At 39.6% G+C, this 22,325-nt stretch overlaps 1 protein-coding gene across 1 annotated transcript in view; it reads right to left on the reverse strand.

Annotated features, from left to right (window-relative positions):
• The window catches only part of FRAS1 (Fraser extracellular matrix complex subunit 1), a 478,911-nt gene that overhangs the window by 272,441 nt on the left and 184,145 nt on the right, over positions 1–22,325 (reverse strand). Inside the window, exons 7-14 of the mRNA XM_033214331.1 lie at positions 16,377–16,460; positions 14,531–14,632; positions 14,045–14,236; positions 9,238–9,327; positions 6,516–6,551; positions 4,979–5,126; positions 3,409–3,552; positions 1,415–1,549 (exon numbers count right to left, since the gene is read on the reverse strand). Coding sequence (XP_033070222.1) covers positions 1,415–1,549; positions 3,409–3,552; positions 4,979–5,126; positions 6,516–6,551; positions 9,238–9,327; positions 14,045–14,236; positions 14,531–14,632; positions 16,377–16,460 — 931 coding nt within the window. The remainder of the gene's footprint in view (positions 1–1,414; positions 1,550–3,408; positions 3,553–4,978; positions 5,127–6,515; positions 6,552–9,237; positions 9,328–14,044; positions 14,237–14,530; positions 14,633–16,376; positions 16,461–22,325) is intronic.

Genomic DNA, 22,325 nt, shown 5'->3' on the forward strand with positions numbered 1-22,325 from the left:
ATTCTTATAGACGTCAAAGAGCCTTCAAGTCAAACTCAGAAGCTATTCTGCCTTCCATACTCTATAACATGACTGATCACAAAAGAGGCCCTGCTACACTCATATCACTGTGGCATAAACAGTATTAGTGTTTCCTTTCAACATGGTTTCCACAACCCCATGAGTTCTGCTTCTGACCATGAACTGGAATGGAGAGGACCATCAGCCTCCTCCACATAGGACCTGCACATGGCCCAAGTGCTCATTTAGCCTGCACATCTGATTAATACCATGAACTTAGCCTTTTTAACCTCAATCATTTACCTGCAAATGATTTTCCTGAAAATCTAACCAAGGGTGTGAAAGAGAGGAGTATATCAGCTGCCCCTCAAATTGGCCCACCTTCTGATTCTCATCACTGATCCACCCTTATGTTTAGCTGCAGACAGTAGCTATCACATCTCCCTTGCATGATATCCAAGACCTTCCCCTGGTCCATCTCCCTTTTCAGATTTCCCTGCCAGCACACACCCTGCCTTAGTTTCTGGGCACATCTAATTATCTGTTCTCCTGAAGACAAACTCATATCTCTGCCTGTTGTCTTTGTTTTCACCATTAACCCTGATATGGTTTGGCTCTGTGTCCTGACTCAAATCTTATGTCAAATTGTAATCCCCACGTGTTGAGGGAGGGACCTGGTGGGAGGTGATGGGATCATGGGGGCAGTTTCCCCCATGCTGTTCTCGTGATAATGAGTGAGTTCTCATGAGATCTGATGGTTTAAAAGTGGCACTCCCCCCTTCATTCTCTCTCTCTCCTGACACCGTGTAAGACGTGTCTTGCTTCCCCTTTGCCTTCTGCTATGATTGTAAGTTTCCGGAGGCCTCTCCAGTCATGCAGAACTGTGAGTCAATGAACCCTCTTTTCTTCACAAATTATCCAGTCTCAGGTAGTTCTACATGGCAATGTGAAAACAGACTAATACAACCCCCATCTTCCATTTCTGCATTTAAAAAATTATTTATACATTTGCTCTTTAAACTTATAATTATAATCTCTATTGAAAAAATGGCCAAGTATAAACAAACCAATTAAGTTATATTATGACTACTCTTACCTCAAGAGACTATTATGATATTAAGAATTTCAACTAGATCTCAGTTAAAAATATAAAATAAAAGTAGGCATATAAGTCCACTAAATCATATTGATAAGAATCTAATAACCTAATAAGATTATTAAAACAACATCTCAACATGTGTCATTTCTCTAATACACTGTTCTCCTCATCCCAGCAGAAGTTCTTCTTGTTCAGAGTTTCTTCTCTTATTGGAAAAAGTGCTTACAGCTCCTGGTGGCCCCAGATCACTTGGTGGGGTCAGGGTTGGGGAGCTGTCTTGGTAGCTGGCCCTGCTGTGGCCCAGCCAGAGATTACCTGCACAGGAATGGTGATCTTGGTAGAAGCCGTCTCCACAGGTAGACACACACTGCCCGTGTCGCATCAGCAGGGGAGGCTGGCAGGATGAGCACTCCAGCCCACTGGTACACGTGGAGCACTGGGGCTGGCAGGCTGATTCCAGATAATGTTGAAGAAAGAGAAAGGGATCATTTGATTAGCTGAAAGACACCACCTCCATGCCAGTGCTTACACAGCCCAATCTTGAGACTTCAGGTCCCAAACAGAAAATGCAGACAAATAATTTTAACAGACATCATCTGTATAGCACACATGTCAGCCACTATTTGAGTGCTTTACATATATGAATTCATTTAATTCTCACAACAACCCTAGGAGGTAGATATTATTAATTCCAACTTTACAGAGTAGGAACAGACTCAGGGAGATTAAACAACTTGCCCATGGTCACATGCTGGCATTTGAAACCAGGCAGTTTGGCTCAGGAGCCTGTGTTCTTTTCCTCTTATCCAGTAGCCCCCGATATCTTTGTCACTCAACCTTTTAACAAGATCTCTTGCCCCCTTTCCACCAATACTGTATGAAAGAGATATAAGTAACTTTCAAAAAGGTTGAAGATTATATGAATTAGGAAAGAAAGTATGGAGGAGTGAATAATTACAAAAATAATAAAAGCAGCTAACTCTTGTTAATTCTTGGCTGTATCCTAGACATCAGTCTAGGCACTTAACATGTATTAAAACACCTAGTCCTTATAACCACTCTCTGAGGAAGGTACTGGAATTACCCTCACTTTATAGATAAGAAAGTGGAAGATACCAGGTGCAGTGGCTCACACCTGTAATCCCAGCACTTTGGGAGACACAGATGGGTGGATCACTTGAGTCCAGGAGTTTGAGACCAGCCTGGCCAACATGGCGAAATCCTGTCTATACTAAAAATACAAAAATTAGCTGGGCATGGTGGCAGATGCCTGTAATCCCAGCTACTCAGGAGGCTGAGGCAGGGAGAATCACTTGAACCTGGGAGGTGGAGGTTGCCGTAAGCTGAGATCATGCCACTGCACTCCAGCCTGGGTGACAGAGTGAGACTCCATCTCAAATAATAATAATAATAATAATAAAGAATATGGAAACAGAGTGAGGTTAAATATTTACAGTCAGGTATGAACCTACACACTTTTTTTTTTCTTTTCTTTTGAGACGGAGTCTCACTCTGTTGCCTAGGCTAGAGTGCAATGGTGCAATCTTGGCTCACTGCAACCTCCACCTCCCGGGTTCAAGAGATTCTCCTGCCTCAGCCTCCCAAGTAGCTGGGACTACAGGCATGCGCCACCACACCTGGCTAATTACACACTCTTAAATGGGTAATTAACGTCACAAGTCAGAAATAAGGGAATAGTAACTAAGATCTGACATCAACCAAGTCAAGTCTCCCAAGTAAGGTCTCCTTCTCAAAAGTAGCATCCAGAAATGCACATAAATCCATTTTGGATCCTCTGGTAGCCCATAAGAGATAAGCTCTATTACTAACTATCTGATATTGAGCAAGTTGGTTAATTTCTCTGACCCACAAGTTCCCCATTTGCAAAATTAGAAAGCTGTAGTAAATGATCTTGAAGGTCTATGTCAATTCTAGGTTTCTATCCTGGATTAATTGAGTACTTTAAGAAATGAGCCCAGCTATCCTGATGATATTACTATCCTTGAAAGTCTTCAAAAATAAAAAAAATTCAACTATGACTACCTAACAACCTCTACATCACCTGTCTTCCAATAAGCACCAAAATACCTATAAAATGGCAGAAAAAGAGACCTGCAGGTAGAGAGGGCAAGTAACCTATAGATGACATTACTACCTTCTAGAGGTTTTTAGACATTGTGCATCTCAAAAACATGCTCCATGCATGACCCCCTCCTTGACAATATTGAGCCTCAGTTTAAGAATCACAATCTTTGATGAGTCTGCCTCCCACACACCACCACCTCTGGGCTGTCCACTTAGAGCCATACCTAAACAGAGACTGCCAGCTTGGTAAAAACCCAGCCCACAGCTGTGCACACACCGTCCATTCTGCAGTAACTTGGTAGGATCTTGGCAGAGGTCACAGTGGTCTGGAGAGTGAGAGCATATCAAACAATCTGGATGGCAATGAACTGAAATCAAGCACAAAGAAGGGGAGAACTCAGTGAACTCCATCTATTATTTCTCTTACATCCTTCAGAAAAGAATCTACAAGGTATGCAGCATTACATAGAACATGAAAAACAGAAAACTGTGGGACTTAGATGTGAAAAAGCCTCCTAAATAGCCAAAAAAAAGAAAAAATGCATTTCAATGTGAGATTGCAAGGAAGTTTTCCTTGTCTGAAATTCATCACTGTCTCCCATAGTCCCAACATGAAGATACTAGAAGAACAGCCTCTACCTGCTGGAATACTTCAAGAAACAGGAATGACTACTTCCATAATGTATGATTTAAACAGATTCAATAATTTGTGATACCTCCGATGTTCTTCTTAAGCTTCGACATGTACAAACACTTCAGACATAAAACCTACAATGTTTAAAAATAGTTATTTTTATCTAAGAAAAATGCAGCTCATTTTCTTCTTTTTCTCCAAAATTTCGAATCTCATTTTCAGTAATTAGGTTTATCACTGAATTTAGTGGTAATTATCAGCAAGGGACTTCTTTTTTCAGGTTTTGAAGTTGCCAAGGACCTGATTTTCGGTATATATAGTGCATAATAATATGCTAAATGTTTGTTTCGGAAAGCCCAGAGAGCCCTTTGGTGAAGGTAACATAATTAAGCCATAAAGTTGCTTTGCTTTTTCCTTGATAAACTCTTCAGAAAAACACTGCGATTAGCCAAAATAAGTTGAGTGCAACAAGAGCAACTGCCAATATGAAAATTATGGCCTGTGAATGAAAACAATTAATTATGAAATATGAATGGAAGAAAATGCCACTTCTCTGAAAGAGACTAAGCTTATAGGCAAATTACTACTCAACCAGAGCAACTCCAGTGCCTGCCAACAATTATTAACTGGAACTAATTCAACCCCAGGTGATTTGAAAGCAGAATTGCAGAACAAGTAGATGAAATTATCTTTTGGAAAAAATTAATGAGTCTGTAAACTTTAAAAACCCATTTGACAACTCCAAAAGAAACCATCTGTTTAATAGCTCACCTTAAGAACAAAGAACACCCATAATAAACTTTGAGAAATTATTCTTATATTTTGAACAACAGAAGACAGATTTACCTCTACAAGTCTTCAAACATGTTGTTTGATTTTCACAATAATTTTGCAAGATACATAAGGCATATTTTATCAGCAAGAAATTGAGGTTTAAAGAGGGTCAATGACTTGCCCAAGGTCACATGCTCATAATCTGTCGAGTTTGGCAATTACATGGACAAAGATTAATTAGCATCATTTGTTAGAAAAATTATGGAGAAATACACAAACCCATTGGTTAACTAAAAAAAAAAAGAAGCAAGGGGTTAGGGAAGCAGATCTCTGAGCCTTTTGGCAGTAAAACTATCTCAGTAGAAACAGAGGAGACATGGACCCACCTGATGTGCAGTCTGGACAGCACCGTCCCTTCACCTCTAAGGCCAGTGTGCCCACTGGACATGGTGGGCAAGAGGGCTTATAGCAAGTTACCTGAGCCCCTCGGCACTCACACACCTTGCAAGGGCCATCTTCCCACTTCTCTCCCTCCTACGTAAAAAAGTGAAGAACAGCATTGTTATCAGGGTACAGTAATTCAGAAGAGAGTTTGCTGCTGAAGAACTTACAATTTCCATAAGGACAAAGTGAAGGCAGCTAATCAGTACTCTGCCAAATCTAACTCTGAAATAGAACAATAGCAAAAGAGTCCTGAATTTAAAAAGACAGAATTTATCTTTCTTTGTTCATAATGGGTTTATTTCAATGTAGAGAACCAGCCGAAATATTTTAGGCACACTCAGAGACAAGCTGTGAAAGTATTCTAGGACTAACAGAATATGTAAAAGGCATTTAAAACTTGTTTCTCAACCTCTTTCACCAAAATCATCAAAGGAGATTACCACATACCTAGTGATTAGCAGCTGAGTTAAATACAATCTCTAAAATAACAGTGGGACACTTAGTTAAAAACCTGAATTTCCTTATGGTTACCACAGTAAGAGTTAACAATTGAGTCATTATATTCTAAAAATTAAAACTTTTGCAGGCCTACTTTTAATGGGCTGTAGATGTGCCCTAAGCTTTCACACAGTAAAATACTCTTTTCATCCAAGCAAATTACAAAAATAAACATTAGTAGTCGGCAGAGATTCCAAATTGAATTGTGAAGAACAATTCATTTTTGCTTACAGGAAAGAGACAGAGGTTCTTACCAGAAGGTATGGGGGTGATGAGGGAGGTGAAACAGGAGAAAACAGGAGAGCAGATTTTAAACTAACAATTTTATAAAATGCTTATTAAGTCAGCAGACATTGAACATATCAAACAATGTGACGGTATTTAGCAAAATGAACATTAAAAGTTACAAAACTGAGCAATACTATCTTGAGAAGGCAGAAGTGCTTTTCTTCCATTTGAAAGCAGACTCATCCTCGAGATCAGACCCCTTATTGTAAGATTGCTGTGTTAAACGCTTGCATTCTCCCTTTAAAAGAAACCATATAACACTGTCCTGTAGATAATCTGGAGAGAACAAATTCGGGATTGTTTGGGGAATGAATGCTTGCAAACCCAAGAAGCTCTTTCTTCAGCACTTTGAAGGACATAAAACTCTACTGATGGTTAAACTGAGTTTTCTAGGCCAGAAAAAAATCAGGGAGAGAAAAATATCACAAGCAAGGGAAAGAATCTATGTAGGAGCTTGTGGTTAAAGAAGCATTCATTATCAACTGCATAAAACAATTGGCTAAAGAAAAGAGCAAAAGTTCAATGCATCAAAGTCTGAATTATCATTAAGACCCTTAATTTCTGGTCATAGTGCCATCAAATGTGACTGTTAAAAATACTAAGGTACTAGGTTTTCCCCATGATATTTCATGCAGATCATTACATAAAACAATTTTATAATGATCTATGTACAAGTTAAAAAGCTATACTTACTGGAATACGTTTAACTTCACTAGCATTTGAGGACATCTAGGAACAAAGAGAAATGCCTTTATTATGCCACTAAAAACACCATTAGGCTGATCTATTTATTTTTTCATTAGGAGTTATCCATTTTTCCCAAGTAACATGCAACTTTATTTATTGGTTATGAATAGAGATGAAATCTATCTTATCAAAAACAAGAAAAGCATACTAATCTGAGATGAAAACAACATGCCTAGGAAATACTTCTGAATTCTCACTTTGTGCCTGAGTACTTGGTTTCAATTCCCCTCAATACTAAGGACTTTATGGTCAAGGAACCTGAACTTGCAAGGGCCAATTCTTGAATTTTGCATGGTGCCAGAGCATGATGGAGATTTGTACTTATTTAAAATAACTTAGTTTTCTTTACTTTCACTGAGTTTAATTTATCTCCAAAAATGAGTAGGAAAATGGATACTATGATTGAGAAAATATAAATTCAACATTTGTAGGGAGGCTTTAAAACCTCCTAAATTCTTAAGAAATGAGAATGACTAAAGTGTGATCTATCACTAGGAAACAATGCCAACAGCAAAATAATAATACGCCAATGTTTTCAGCTTTTTAAAAATCGTGCCAAGACAGCACTGTTCTAAGTGCTTCACACACAACATCTCTACAGCCCCATGAGGTAAGTACTATTGTTATCTCTAGTTTCCACTGAGGATTCAGTAATTTGCCAAAGATCACAGTACACAGCAAAGTAGAGATTTGAACCTACAGCCTGCGCTGTTAACACTATACAATACTGCCTCCCCAGAATGTACAGAAACACTGGAAGGTTGATGGATGTAATTTACCCAAATCAAAAAAAAAGAAAAGAAAAAAAAGTGTGGAGGAATCAGTTCACCAGTCAAAGTCTTTCTTCCTAATTTGTAGACAGTAGTTCCCCCTTATTCATGGTTTCACTTCCTGCAGTTTCAGTTAACTCCGGTCAACTATGGTGGGAAAATACTAAATGGAAAATTCAAGAAATATATAATTCATCAGATTTGAATTGCATGTCATTCTAAGTAGTACGATGAAAATCTCAAGTTGTCTGGCTCCATCTTGCCTGGGACCTGAGTCCTTCCTTTGTCCAGCATATCCACGCTGCAGATGCCACCGCCCGTTACTCAGAAGCCATCTTGGTTATCACAGCCACTATCTCAGTATCACAGTGCTTACATTCAAGTAACTCTTATTTTACTTAATAATGCCCCAAAGTCCAAGAGTAGTGATGCTGGCAACTTGGATATGCCAGAGAGAAGCTGCAAAGTGCTTCCTTTAAGTGAAGAGATGAAAGTTCTTGACTTAATAAGGAAAGAAAAAAATTTATGCTGAGGTTGCTAAGGTCTAAAGTAAGAATAAATCTATCTATGAAATTGTGAAGAGGTAAAAACAAATTTGTGCTAGTTTTGCTGTTGCAGCTCAAACTGCAAAAGTTACGGCCATAGTATGTGATAAGTGGTTAGTTAAGATGGAAAAGGCATTAACTGTGTCAGTGGAAAACATGAACAGAAATGTGTTTCAATTGACGCCAGTCAGGATCAGTACTACTGACAGTTTCAAGCATCCACTGGGGACCTTGGCACATATTCTGTGATAAGTGGGTACTACTGTAATCCTATTCTGACCGGTCAAAGAAGCAGTTGTTTTTATGACCAGCTGGCATATTTTAAAAAACATAATGAATTTATCAACATTCCAATACCCAACATGAAAAATATGGGCTACATAAATTCAGAAAATTTGAAAAGATTAAGATAAATATATTTCCTTTGGGTAATAGAAAAGTGCAGACAGAGGGCAAAATAAAACCTTAGTAAATAGAGTTTTACCCCATGTGTAATCAACCAAAATCTTGTCACTGCTACCTGCAAAATAAATCTAGAGCCTGGTCACTTTTTACCAAAGGTACCACTTCTTGCCTAGGCCAAGCCACCATTGCCCTTTGCCTGGACCATTACAAAACCCCACTAACCAGATCGCCTACCTCCAGTTTCATTTCCTTCTGTCACTCACCCACGCAGCAGCCAAAGTGGTCCTTTCATGAGTTAAGTGAGAGCCCAGCACTCTTCTGCTCAAAACTCCCCAACAGTTCCCATCTGTCTCAGGGTAAAGAACTGTGGCCTCCGGGCTACTTACTAGACCTCACGGCCAATGCCTTTCTCCCTCATTCACTAAGTTCCCACCAGACTCCAAATTCTTGAACATGCCAAACACACTTGTAAAATCTCAGTGCCTTTGCATTTCCTGATCCCTATTCCTGGTATGTTTCCTCCTAGACATCTACCCGGCTCCCTCCCTTCAGGCTCTGCTCAAACTTTTCTGTAAGAGAAACCTCCTCACCATTTTATGTAAAGGACCACACCCCCTACATCCCACCGTCCTGCGCAGCTACTGTCTGGCCCACTTGCACTGCTTTATTCTTCTACGTAGTGCTCCTCAGCACCTGACGTGTAGTATGTGTGAGGTGTGTGTGTGTGTGTTTTCTGTGTCCCTATACTACAAAGTATGCCCCACCAAGAGAGCAGGAACTCTGCCTGTTGTATTCCCTTCTATGTCTCCAGAGCCTGGTGCATAGTAGGTGCACAATAACATTTGCTGAACAAAGGAATGGGTAAAAGAAACGAGAAGGTAATGTCCCCTCATTAGATTAATTTTGAACTAATTTTAAATCATCTTTGGTTATTAGCCTGATACTCACGAATTTTCCGTTTCCTTCAAAAACACAATAACCATTCCTCGAAATGCATTCAGGACAACATTTTCCATCTAAGTGAATTAATTCTTCACCCTGTAGAAATAAGGGTTGCAGTGGCACATATCAAATTAACATCTCCAGGTAGCAAGGCTAAATTGAGAAGCAGTTGGGTTCCCTGACTGGAATGAGAAACCCTGGCACACAGTTGGCTCTGGCCCTCTCCCTGTTTCATCTCCCTGTGTGCTGTCTTCCTATGGGGAGTCTAGTCCACACAGCACACTCCTCCCTGTGCTTTTTCTTTCCTGTTATGGTGAATACTAATGCTCTGATCCCTCCATAATTTTCTACCCGTGACCAGGAGCTCACATGAATAAGAAGGATGACCAAGGTTAATGTTATAGTCTAGGAAAGTTATGAGTTTCAGAAAAGGATCACAGTACCTTAAACATACAATTTGTGACTTTAGTTTCATTAACAGTGCTCAAATCAAACCACCACTTTTCCCTGAATACAAAATCAGATGCATCCCTTTATGCACAGATGTAGTCTTGGGCATAAATTAAGCAGTAGAAAACTAAACTTTACTCAATATTCTGAAACTCTTACTGCTAGTCAACTCATATCAAAACTATTCTTAAAATTATAAGAGGAATAATCTTAATTTATCTACCCTGCCATATTTGCGGCTATTTAACTTTCCACGTCTTATTATTTTCATTTCCCAGTATCGATAATTTAAAAATTTTTATTTTTTTTACAAAATAAATGTTTGCTGTAAAAATGTAAATAATTTGCAATTCTATAATTTAGAAAGTGTAATTCCACTGAAGTCCCATCTCCCAGGAAATCTGATGTTAAAAACACAATCTCTGTTTCCAATTTTTCATGTGTATACACTAACATCTGATCTATATGTTAGTATTCTACACTAACACATAATATCTGTAGTCTAAAGAGTATTCTTTAAAGCACTTTTCACTTTCGAAAGATACATCTACTTTCTAAAGTATGGTAATGTTTCTCTAAATATTTAATATTTAATTTGGGGCCTGTATTATATTTAAAAGTGTAGAAACCATGTTAAATGAAAAATGAATAATATAAATTTGCATAAACAGAATAATCATAATGATATTTTGTTTAAAAACACTGTACTAATGACAAATATTATGAAAGCATTGGTTGTCTCTGGATGCACTGGATGTCTTTGGTAGCATTATAGATGGATTTTTACGTCTCTTTTCTACTTTTCTTGGGCCTTCAAAATTTTCTAGAATGAATATGTGTTATTTTACTGAGAGAAAATCTAAACATTTAAAAGAAACACAAAAATACATAAATGATTATAATTATTTTGGAGTTATATAGATTACTGTCCATCAAGATTTCATGTCAATCAGAGGCCAGTAGGGAGCAGTGGGTACTACAGAGAGCAGATGTATTTACATATAAATTGTCTTGCAGAAACGTGACCAATCAGTTGGTAGTGAAGGCATAACACAGAAACACCGAAATTTGCTTTCAAAGCATACAAAAGAGTTGATACCCATGTAATCTAAGTCACTTAAAACAATGTTTTGAAACAAGACTGACTATGCGTACTTCTGTAAAAGACAAAACTCATGAGAGATTCTTGAGTGTCCACTAAAATACATACAGACAAAACTGAAAAGTGACTCCCTATCACCTAAATGAGGCAAAGAAACTGGCTGGGGTGGTGGTGGGGCGGGCGCAGGTACTGAAAAAAATTGTGGGAGGGAAATTAAAGCTTGTAGCAAAATACACAGAAGAGGGTAGGCACTCCATAAATGTGAGCTGCTTTGCCGGGCTCCACTGGAGGTAAATTCCCTCAAAAGAGTACTTCCTTTTTCTGATGAGCAGGTTAGTTAGTCCAATCTCAGTCTTTGGACTGGTGGATGTAGCTATGATTAGGTAGGGAAAGGATAGAAACAGAAAGGCCTATGCAACAGGAAGGTTGTTCTCGACCTTCAAACACCACTGTAAGTAACAGTAAGCACTGCTCCTGGGGCACAAGGATTCGGTTTTGGTGAGGTGGGAAGGTTCAAACAGATTTGCTACTTATAGAAGCAGCCTGAATGCCCCAAACCACATCAGTTCACTGCAGTGGGGAGTTCACTCCAATTAGCATTTGACTTTTGAGTAAAATTGCTTTCGGAAACAAACATACTCTTTCCTTTTAAAGAGGGTTCTGTTGCATAGACCAGACAGAAATCTATCCTTTCCCCACCTAATCATACCTACAGCCACCAGACCAATGATTAAGACTGGCCTAACCTGCTCATCGGAAAAGGAAACACTCTTTTGAGGGAATCTGCCTCCACTGGAGCGGGGAAAGGCAGCTCACATTTACCACGTGCCTACCCTCGCCTATGCATTTTGCTCCAAGCTTCCATTTTTCCCATTCCATTTTATGCTTCAGATGTGAATGCTAGGTCCTTTTCTTTAAAAGATAATTTGACTTCTTCACCTGAATTCAGGTTCAAAGACATCATCAAATCTAGAAATATGAAAATCATTATATTGTGCTAGCCTACCATTGATTTGTTTATGTTTCAATGTTTAGAGATTTGGTGGAATATAGCAAAGACAAAGACCAGGCCATTTTCTTCTTTTTTAACAACAAAAACTGTATGCTGATTTCAAAGATATTCAGAACACTGCTGTTGATAACCAATGTGATAATGAAGACAACAGTGAAGCTGCACACCTTTGCCTCTTCTTTTAAAAATTAACTTCTCTGTATCTTTTTGATGTGCATTGCACTCACACTTAATCCACCCTTGGTATCCAAGATCAGAAATCAAAATGACCTTGATATTTTAGAGAAGAAGGCAGGCAGAAAGTGGGGTAGAACTGGATAAAAATATCAACAGGGCACTTCCACTGTGCCCCTTGGCAGACATAGTCATTTCCTCCGGGAGCTCCTAATATATTTAACTCATATTTTCATTGGTGCCACACTATAATTTTTGCTTACATATCTGACTTCCTAAAAAGCCTGAAAACTCTTAAGGTCATAATGTGCCTTATTCATCTTTTTATCACCAGTGATACAAGCTAAGCAGGAGTTAGGACGTTAGTACATCCGGGCTTCATTTAACAAGGTCAACAGAAACATGGCATATAAAGAAGACCAAGAGATATTTTTCATCAGATTCAATGTCGGTTAAAATTTCACTTCTGGTAGAGTGTCTAGTTTAGAACTCAGGGCTTTAAACAAAACTTGGGAAACATGGAAGTAATATGGAAGAAAACAATTTAGCTGGTTAAAGAGCTGGAGAAATAGGCGAGGCATCAGAACTCCTCAATTCATAAAAGAAAAGACTAGTAACTAGAAAGGGATGAGACAGTGTTATGGGGGTGACTTGAGGAATACTGAAGTGCTCTCCACTTTGGCAGCTAATCCCCACATTCTCTAAGAATAGCCAAGAATGCCTGGCTCATGCCACCATAGCCAGGTGTCACAGCTGACAGCAGCAGGCAGGCACATGGAAATACAGAAATGCTGGGGATACAGGCTAAACAATTTTCTGTGACTGAGACTCTTTGTTCAGATCTCACTGAAATTAGACGGTTAAAGGACCCACCCTACCAGAATCTCCTCTCCCACATTTTTCATAAATTCTAGGATGTTACATAAACTAAGGCCTTAGAAAATGAAATGAAATCCTTGGGGCAGACTGCCGAGGCAGGGAAGTCCAGCCTCAGCCCGAGAGAGACAACAAAAAAGGGCCCTGATGAGGTTTTCTTCTCATCTTCATCCAACCACCCTGACTCCCCTAACATGAAGAAAAGAAATGGAAAGGCATGTGGGAGGAAATGAATCTGCAAAAAGCAAGTCCCTCTTTACCTAAATATGTCTCAACTCTGTCAAGACCTACAAGTAGGAGACAAACTGAAAAATAACCCTGCCAATGACAGCCGTGTCTGAAAGGTTGTCCCTCCCTAGGCTCAGGGTTAAGAGGAGCTGAGAAGTAGGGGAGAAGAACTAGAAAGAAAAATGCCTTCACAGACACCCAGGGCTCCAGATATTTCTAATTTCCCTCATCTACTCAAGTCCATGGCCCAGAGGGAAACTGGTGGGGCGGAAGGGAGCAGTGAGGGAGAAGGAGACAACTTTAAAAGCAATTTGTTTTGTAATGGGTCAAAATCAAGTTCAAAGAGAAAAAAAAAAAAAGTCATTTCCCTCCAATATACAGTATATCTATAGTCCAAACAGAGGCTGCTTTGTTAGAAGCTTCTAGAAATTCTGCAGACAGCAGAGGTTAACAGAGGCCAATGGAGTTCATTGTTTATAAGGTCCCGTTTGCTCTCTCTTAAAAACAAAAAGCATGTTACATTTTTTCCTGATCCATGGAAGCGGCCCCTCTCATTCTGCTAAATGCTGTCAGTGAGGCCTACAACAAGAGCCCGGCCACCAGCACACCTGTGGACCCTGTTTCACAGCCGGGACAAACTGGGCTCGCCATCAGCAATGAGATCCAGCTGCGCTGTCTGATAGGCTAATGTCCTATATCATATCCTTCCCTTTCATGTCTCTGGCTCAGGGCTTCCAATTTGACCAGATGCACTGAGAGCTAAAAGTTCCAGGGGCTGTTCCGAGCTAGTCTGAACAAACAGTGACATTCATTTTATACCATGGAATCTTTATGCTAGAAGGTCCTGTGAAATGTGAGAAGTCAATGTGGACATCCCTGCTGCTGCCAAGAAGTAAAGAACAGGCAGGGCCCCTTACTATCCCAATGGAAAGAGCTGCAACGGTCCTAATGGAAACGCCCCTGCTTCTTACCCGGGCACACTCCACTTTGGCACACTCTCCAGTCTGGCAGGTCACTTGGCCACGATCACACATGCAGAACTCACAGGCCGAGCCCTTCCACATTTCATCCTGGTACCGCACAATCCCATCATAGGAACAGCTCCCGGCAGGAGACATACATTCCTCACAGCATTGCCCATGACGCCGAGCCCTGCTCTGACCCTAGGACACAGGGAGCAAAGTGAGGGGCAGTTCTCAGGAGACAGTGAAACACCTGAGCCAACAGAGGCAGGAGGACCCAAAATACCAAAGCTCTACACAGCTCTTTCCCTGGCCCGATCCACGAAGGGCAGGATCCCTTGCACCTCAACCCTTCTTCCTAGGAAGCAGAGCTCTCATATCTTTATGTAACTTTGCAAACATTATACAACTTTTGATTCCCCTGGGAATAAGAAGTGCATTCCTTAAATGATCCAGAATAGAGCTTAGACAAGTAAGGTACACACACTCAAATACCTTTCCGCATCTCAGGGGCAGGCAGGCCTGCTTGTGACATCTGACCTCACCCCGGTCACATATACACGTGGTGCAGGCATTTTCACTCCACTGCTCACCATGCTGCATGAAGACAGGAAAGAAGAACGTGGAAAATCAAACGTCCCATACATCAATTAGAAGCACTGACACATAAGATACCCACTTTTTACTACATTTGTAAGCTGAGCTACATTGAATGTACTCTTGAGAAATGATAACATTTAGATAGGAATAGCTTCTATGAAGACAGTCAATAAATGTCCAAAGGAGACTTTAGATTAATTTTCATTCACCTATATTCATTCTACAGGTGTGTTGAGGGCCCATTCTGTGCCAGGCACATAGAGACTCGGGACACTGAGATGGGTAGAAAGCCCTTGTTGACTGGCTCATCCACGGCATTCTTTAGCTCTTGCCTTTTCCAGGAGGCCCAGCCCTCACTGCCATATACTCACTTTGCCAGCTTCCCTTGCAGCTAGGGCATGGACACTGTCCAACCGGAGGGGACCTCAGGGGAAATTTGCTAGAGTGGTGGGAGGTCAAAGTAAAAATTCTCCTCCCACATGAAACAAAATCCCCCCTCTCTTCTACCAACCTTTAGTAATAGTTGTGTGAGGATGAGCTACCTGGGGCTGAGGAGGTCTCCTTGGGGATGGGAGGGGACAAGATGAAGGGCAAATGCCAACATGTTAAGGGTGGCAGGTGGAAAGATCAAAAGAGCTTAGATCCTTGAAGGCATCATTGAGACCTGAATTGATAAACCTGCAGCTGCCTCACCCTACCTCTAGACTTTGTGTTAGATGACATAATTAATATTAGCATTTCAGCCACTTTTACTGTGGGATTTCTGTTCCTTGCAGTTGAAAATGCCATTACAGATATAAAGCCTGTCTCTTCAAAGAACAACTTAGTCTAACAATCCTGTCCAATAAAAGTATAATGCAAGCCACATATGTGGCCACTGTGTCACACAGCACAGATCTAGTACATATAAAAATCCTCCCCAATTAGTTATTTTCATTCAGATTTCAAGTGACCTGTCTAGAATTTTTGAGGCACCCATCCCCTAATACTTATTTTCAGATTTTCTACTGAGAGTTATGATCCTAATTTCTATTTAGTCCTTTTTAGAGTGGCTGGTGAGTAAGGGAAGTAATTGAGTTTATTTTTTATGTGTTCTTTGCTTTTGAGTAAGGTAACCTTTTTCTGGACCAGTTAGGCACTCCCAAGACAGAACATTCACTCATTCATTCATCTATTCATTCAATTTTTTAAACTCATCTTTATTTGATACCTACTACGTGTTAGGCACAAAGTTATCCAGGCTACCCAATAGTACTTTTGAGTTTGCAGGTTCTGCCACCAACAGCCTCGCGCCTCCCTTCCCTCTCTCTTCTACCACTCCTGCCTGGGTTTTCCCCAGTATAAGATGGCAGGGGTGTGAAGAGACTGTCTCTGGATATCAATGCATAAAATCCAGCCAAAGCAGAGAGACATCCCCAGAGCCTCAAAGCTAAATGTAAACTGATGGTAACCAATAATAGCCCTTTTTATCCCCTTCAAGATGTGTGAACAGTAAGTTCACCAAGGTTCATGAACCAGGTGCTGCTTGCCAGCACATTCCTTTATATTTATAATCCCCTTCAACATAATTTTTTCATACAAGTTTTCTATGAAGAGAAGAGAAAAGCTGTTTATGTACTGAGTTACTAATCCTGGCAGAGTCAGACATGAGGGTGGCGACTTATGGTGGCTGGAGTGGGTGGAGGGCAGATGTGTGAGAACAGATTGTCAAAACACCTACATGGGGAGCATGAAAGCTTACCTCATATACTTGGCCAGCTGCAGAGCAGGATCGTGCAGAGCACTGCGGGCAACATTTTCCAGGGACTCGGACTACAGTCTCATCCTTAACACCCAGAACAGGAACAATCCATCACAAAGTAATATTAATAAGATCCACAACAGCAGGAAAATTTCATTCATAGCCAACTAAATCATGCGCCCCAAGCATCTATAACAGCACTTGCCTCTCATTTAACATTTCTTAGTCACCTGGGGCTCTAATAAGAATGAACACTTCCAAGGTCAGGGTGCCCTTAAGAAGTTTGCATATGCCTCAAGTCCTGTCTTATTTTCAAAACAAAGAAAAGCACAAATAACAATAATAATGGTTCTTGGTGTCTTCCAGGCACTGTTCTAAGTATTTCACATGACCCTGTGAGTAGATGCTCTTATCCTTGCTTTACAAACGAGAATAGTAAAGACCAGAGAGGTGTGTAACTTGCCCAAGGTCACACAGCTAACTTGGTAATGGTAACTGGTTGACAGCAGGACTTCCGAGTACCAACCATACCAACATTTAAGAACACTGATACTCCTGCTGAGTCATCCTGAAACTCAGAAGTAAAGGTATCCTTCCTTTGATAAGCTACTTTACTATTATTTTGCATATATATAAATGTGTACATTTATTTACATGAATGGACACATATTTATATGTGCATTGGAGGGATCTTTCACATGAAAAAAAATCACTCATATCTCGAGATATCTGGGAATAAGCCAGTGCAGAGAAATGTGGGTGACAGATTAAATACCCAAAGAAGCCTTTCCCAACTGCCCTGTCCCTACATTCTCACCTCTACCGCAACCAACACTCCCAGAATATCAGACTATTTGTCTCTGCTGCCCTAAGAAGAATTTTCTTTCTTTAATTTTCATTAATGCCAAAGAATCAGCCTCTTACTTTGACTTATCACTACAGCCTTCTTCAATGTCGGGAAAGGAGACAAATGAAAGGCAGAGGAAAGGATAAGAACGAACCAACTGTCAATAACTAAGAAGTGGTAGATCTTATATAGAAGATAAATCTAGAACAGTTGTCTTCACTTTCTCTTATGAGGAGTAGAAAATGCAATTTTATTGTCATTGTTACTCTGGTATTCATGCTGCAAGGACAAGAAGGGCCAGTCTACTTGGGAAGGGTGGAGTCACAGAACTGTAATTTTTTGTGGAAAACTCCAATCATACCTCAGCAATTCTTTAACCCCATTTTATATGATGAGTTGGATTCATGTATCACTACCTAACGGGGATTTATTTCAAATGCCTGAACCACTAGAATTAAATTGACAACTATTTTCTCTGTTTTAGGTTGTTTTATTTCTTTATTTTTCTATATGCAAAGTATTATGACCATTGTTTAATGGAATACATGGAAATTGAACTTGCACTGTAGTCATTTAGCGTTTCTTGACTTCAGACAGACCTCTTCAGTTTAATAAGCTTTCAGTGAGAAAATAAACGTTAGCTGATGTTACACTATTCAGCAACTTTATTATAATAAACAAATGAACTAAGCCTTACACAATGTCAGACAAACAGGAAACAAATGTCAAAATCACAAATCTTGAATAGGCATAGAGTTAGCATCAATCCATCTTAACCGGCATGGAGTAGACTCAAGAACTGTAGCAGAGTCCCCATGAGTATACGCAGGGAGGGAGGTATTACCTGTACGGTGGTTGGTATAGGGCAAATTGTGCTTTCCAAATCTTATTGGCAACATCTAATTATACGTCGTATTGACCAAAACAGAATCTTTCTTCAAAAATATAAACTAACAAGAGCAGGAAGGAAAAGCATTAAAGAGAACATTTTCAGGAAACAAGAGAACTACACGATTGAGAGCTGAGATCCATCTGGACTGGTGTATTACAGCCAGGACTGGAGAGGAAGTAAGAAGAAGCTGAGTAGGGAGGTGGAGCAGTGATGGGAAAGGCTTTTTGATGTACACTTTTGTTGCTACCATACACCTGAATTCTATCATTCTGACCGCCATATACAGGCCCTCCTAACCACAGAGTCTAATATGGGGGCCAAAAAACAATGGTCCGTGCGCTAAATCCAGCCCACTGCCTGTTTTGGTAAATAAAGCTTTACTGGAACATAACCATGCCCATTCATTTACATATTGTCTATGGCTGGTTTTGTGCTACGATGGTATAGTTGAGTAGTTGTTCCAACTGTATGGCACACAAGGTTAAAAATGTTTATTATCTACTTCTTTATGGAAAAAGTTTGCCAACCCTAGGTCTAATATGGTGCCCTCAGTAAACAGGGATTTAGTACTAAAACGTTTTACTAATGCCACTACAACTTGGGGTAGGACTACTACTAAAGATACATTCAATTATGGTTTCCAGTATTCCTTAAATAAAAATACTTATGATAAAGAAGTTTATAGTGTATTATGGCTGAAAGCTCTTGACAAAATTTCTCCCCAGCACAATACTCTTGAAAATACAGAAAGACATTAAAACCCCACCAACAAAGAGTAAGACGAACAGTCCACCTCCTGCCATTGCCAGGAGGAAGTCCCACTGACCCTAAGACATTCTATGGCCTGCCATTGCTGTGCAAGCCTAAATAAAAATAAGAACCATCATCTCTTCCCAACTTTCCACCTTCTTAGATCTGACAAAATATGGCCTTCTTTTCTCCAATGTGTGGCCACTGCTGTTTGAGGCAAAGAGTTAGCCCTAGCCCTTCACCTCCCTTAATATCTTTCTTTCTGCATCTAGTCAGAGCCCATGATGTCAAACAATAAAACATGAGTGGGAAGTATGTGTGCTGAGGAAGTAGAGGGAGTGATGAAAAGCAGTGAGGAAGGAGAGTGCCCCAGTGTAAAGAATCACAGTCAGAGAGAGACATGGAAAGAGCCTTCAAAGCAGTGCAGGCTGAGGATCTCAGTTTTTTGTTCCATGTATTCAGAACACAAGAGGGTTGGGCAGTGGAGAAAGAAAAAGAAATGATCTCGGTCAATGTAGCTACACTAAGTGAAAACTTGCCAGATCCTTGGATTAGGAGGCATGCTTATTTCCTAGCATCTGGCTATAAATCCACTTACCCTTGCAGCTTTCAAGCAGTGACTATAGACTGATTTTTCTTGATGAAGTATGAGGAAATAGAAAGAAGGGAACTTGGGAGAAAACTCTGAAGAATGATGAGTAGGAAAGGACAAATATCTTCTACTCATCCTAAATTCATAGCTGAGGCAGATTAACAAGAGAAAAGCATAAAAATGTATTTGAGTTTTATGTGACACAGGAACCTTCATAAGGAAATAAAGACCCAAAGAAACACTTAAACCTGAGTGTTTCTTAGAGCAGCTGTGACAAAGAATGGATAGTCATTCCATTGGGCAAAAAGTACGATCTAATGATAACATACTGAGGAAAAATTTGCAAGGTAAACGAAAGGGTGATTTTTCTCTGTGTCCCTGTGTCTTCAGAGATAAGGGTGTTCCTTTTGTATAGGTGTCGGTATAAGGACAGCACCTCTCACATGAGGGTCTTAAAACCTGCTTTAGGGAAAGATCTGAAAATGCTTCCTAGGCTTCATGACCTGCTTCAGGGTAGAAAGGCAGGGGGAATGTCAAAGTGATTTTCCTGCTACTCCCATTTACTCAAATTCCTTCTGCTCAAAATATTCAACATGCCAAGATGCTATATTTGGGATAGCATGTCCAGAAACCCATCAAAGACAAAGAAGTAACATTCTAAAGATTCAGAGAAATAGCAGATTTCTGAAAACTATTTACTACAGGATCTAAAAGAAAATGTTTAAAAGCCATTTTGTAAGTTCAGTAAGATGAAAGAATATGCCGACTTTATCAAACAGAAGCAAGAAGCAATAAAAAATAAACAGGATAAAAAAGTAGATGAACCAATGATAGCAGAAATAAAAAAGAAGACAATTAAAGCAAAATTGTCAAATTAAAATCAGTATTAGAGATATGAGATAGGAATTTAAGAAACTCTTGCCATGCAGAGGAAATGCACAGTGAAAAATGATGAGAGAGAACATGATTGATAATGAGAAGGAAAGAGAGAGGAGCAATCTAAGAGTCATGGATATTTCTGGAGAAGTGAGAATAACTGGAACAGATATGATTAATCAAAGCCATCACTGAAGAAAACATTTCAAAAACTGGAATACAGTCTAAAAGAGCTCCATAATATTCCAGGCAAAAATATATAAAAAGATAACTCACCTAGAAATATTCTGAAAGATGTTTGAATTATAAAGTAAAGAAACATCCTACAAGAATGCAACAGAGTAAAATTAGCTGCATATAATAGAATAGAAAGCAGACAAACCTCAGATTTCTCCTCCATGGCACTAAGTTCCAAAATTCAGTGGAAAGGAGTCCATAGGGTCAGGATGGGAAGAGATTATAGTCCTTCCAAATTTTAGATCCCTCCAATTGTCTTTCATGTATGAAAGCAACAAAAAAGTCATACTCAAATACGTAAAGGCTCAGAAGACTTACCAATCATCTTTTTTTTTTTTTTTTTTTTTTGAGACAGGTCTTGCTCTGTCACCCAGGCTGGAGTGCAGTGGCATGATCATGGCTTACTGCAGCCTCAGGCTCCCAGGCTCACGTTGTACTCCCACCTCAGCCTCCCGAGTAGCTAGGACTATAGGCATGCATCATCATGCCCGCCTAATTTTTGTATTTTTTGTAGACTCAGTGTGTTGCCACATTGCCCAAGATGGTCTCGAACTCCTGGACTCAAGTGATCCACCCCCGTAGGCCTCCCAAAGTGCTGGGATCACAAGCGTGAACCACCACACTTGGCCCATCTATCTTTCTTGAAAAAACAGCCAAAGATAAGTTCAAACTACTCAGATTAATTAATATTAGATTTGATAAAAGTATGGCATTAAAATTCTCATAAGAACTCTCATCAGACTGAACAAACCATTTCAGTGAGCCTACAGAAATGTGGAAGGGTTCTGGTTATGGCTCTGTTCACAAAACATCTGGACAAAAGTTGAAAGCAGGCAACTTCAGTATGAATTTACATCCTTCGTTAGAATAACCCCTTATGTGAACATAAGGAATTTCTCCTCTTGTTGAGGATTATCACCAACTTTTAAAATGTGATTATAACTATGCTAATAAACATAACTACATTTTGTTACCAAAATATTGGAATGAATTTTCCTCCCCTCTCCACCACCAAATCTATCTTGGTCTTTTTGAATGGTGGAAATATGGATGATTGTTTTCCTTTCTGCTTGTCCACCCTTGCCAAACTTTCATTAATGATTATGAAATTCCTTTTGAAATTTAAAAAATAAAAATAAAAACCTTACGTTAAAAATCACGACAATCCTTGAAGATAGGTTGCAAATTTTTCCAGAATTCAAGACCTAAAAATACATTTCTACTGATAAACTTGTGTTTTCCTTATATTTAATGATGTAATGTATATAAAACTCTTGGAAGGGCTTGATGTTAGCAAACATCATTATTATGATTATTATTAGGCTGGTGCAAAAGTAATGGGCATTACAAAGACTGCAATTACTTTTGCACCAGCCAGCATTATATATAAATGTGTAATTCATTATTCCAGGATTCGTAGTGTACTGATTAAAAATACAAGACACATGTAGTCTTCTGAGATTGCAGTGTAGAACTGTTTAGGTTAAAAGTGCTGACACCATGAGCAAGTTACTTACACTCTCTGGACCTCAGTTTTATCAGCTATAGAATAGAAATCATAATAATAGCTCCTACTTTGTAGTGCTGTTATAAGAATTTAAAAGCTCTTATAATTAATGGCTGACACATAGTAAACACCCGTGACAGTGGTAGTGATGGTGGTGGTGATGGTGGTGGTCATGGTGGTAGTGATGGTGGTGGTGATGGTGGTAGTGATGGTGGTGGTGATGGTGGTAGTGATGGTGGTAGTGATGG

The sequence above is a fragment of the Trachypithecus francoisi genome, unplaced genomic scaffold, assembly GCF_009764315.1.
Source record: "Trachypithecus francoisi isolate TF-2019V2 unplaced genomic scaffold, Tfra_2.0 Lachesis_group1, whole genome shotgun sequence".
Taxonomy (NCBI): Eukaryota; Metazoa; Chordata; class Mammalia; order Primates; family Cercopithecidae; genus Trachypithecus; species Trachypithecus francoisi.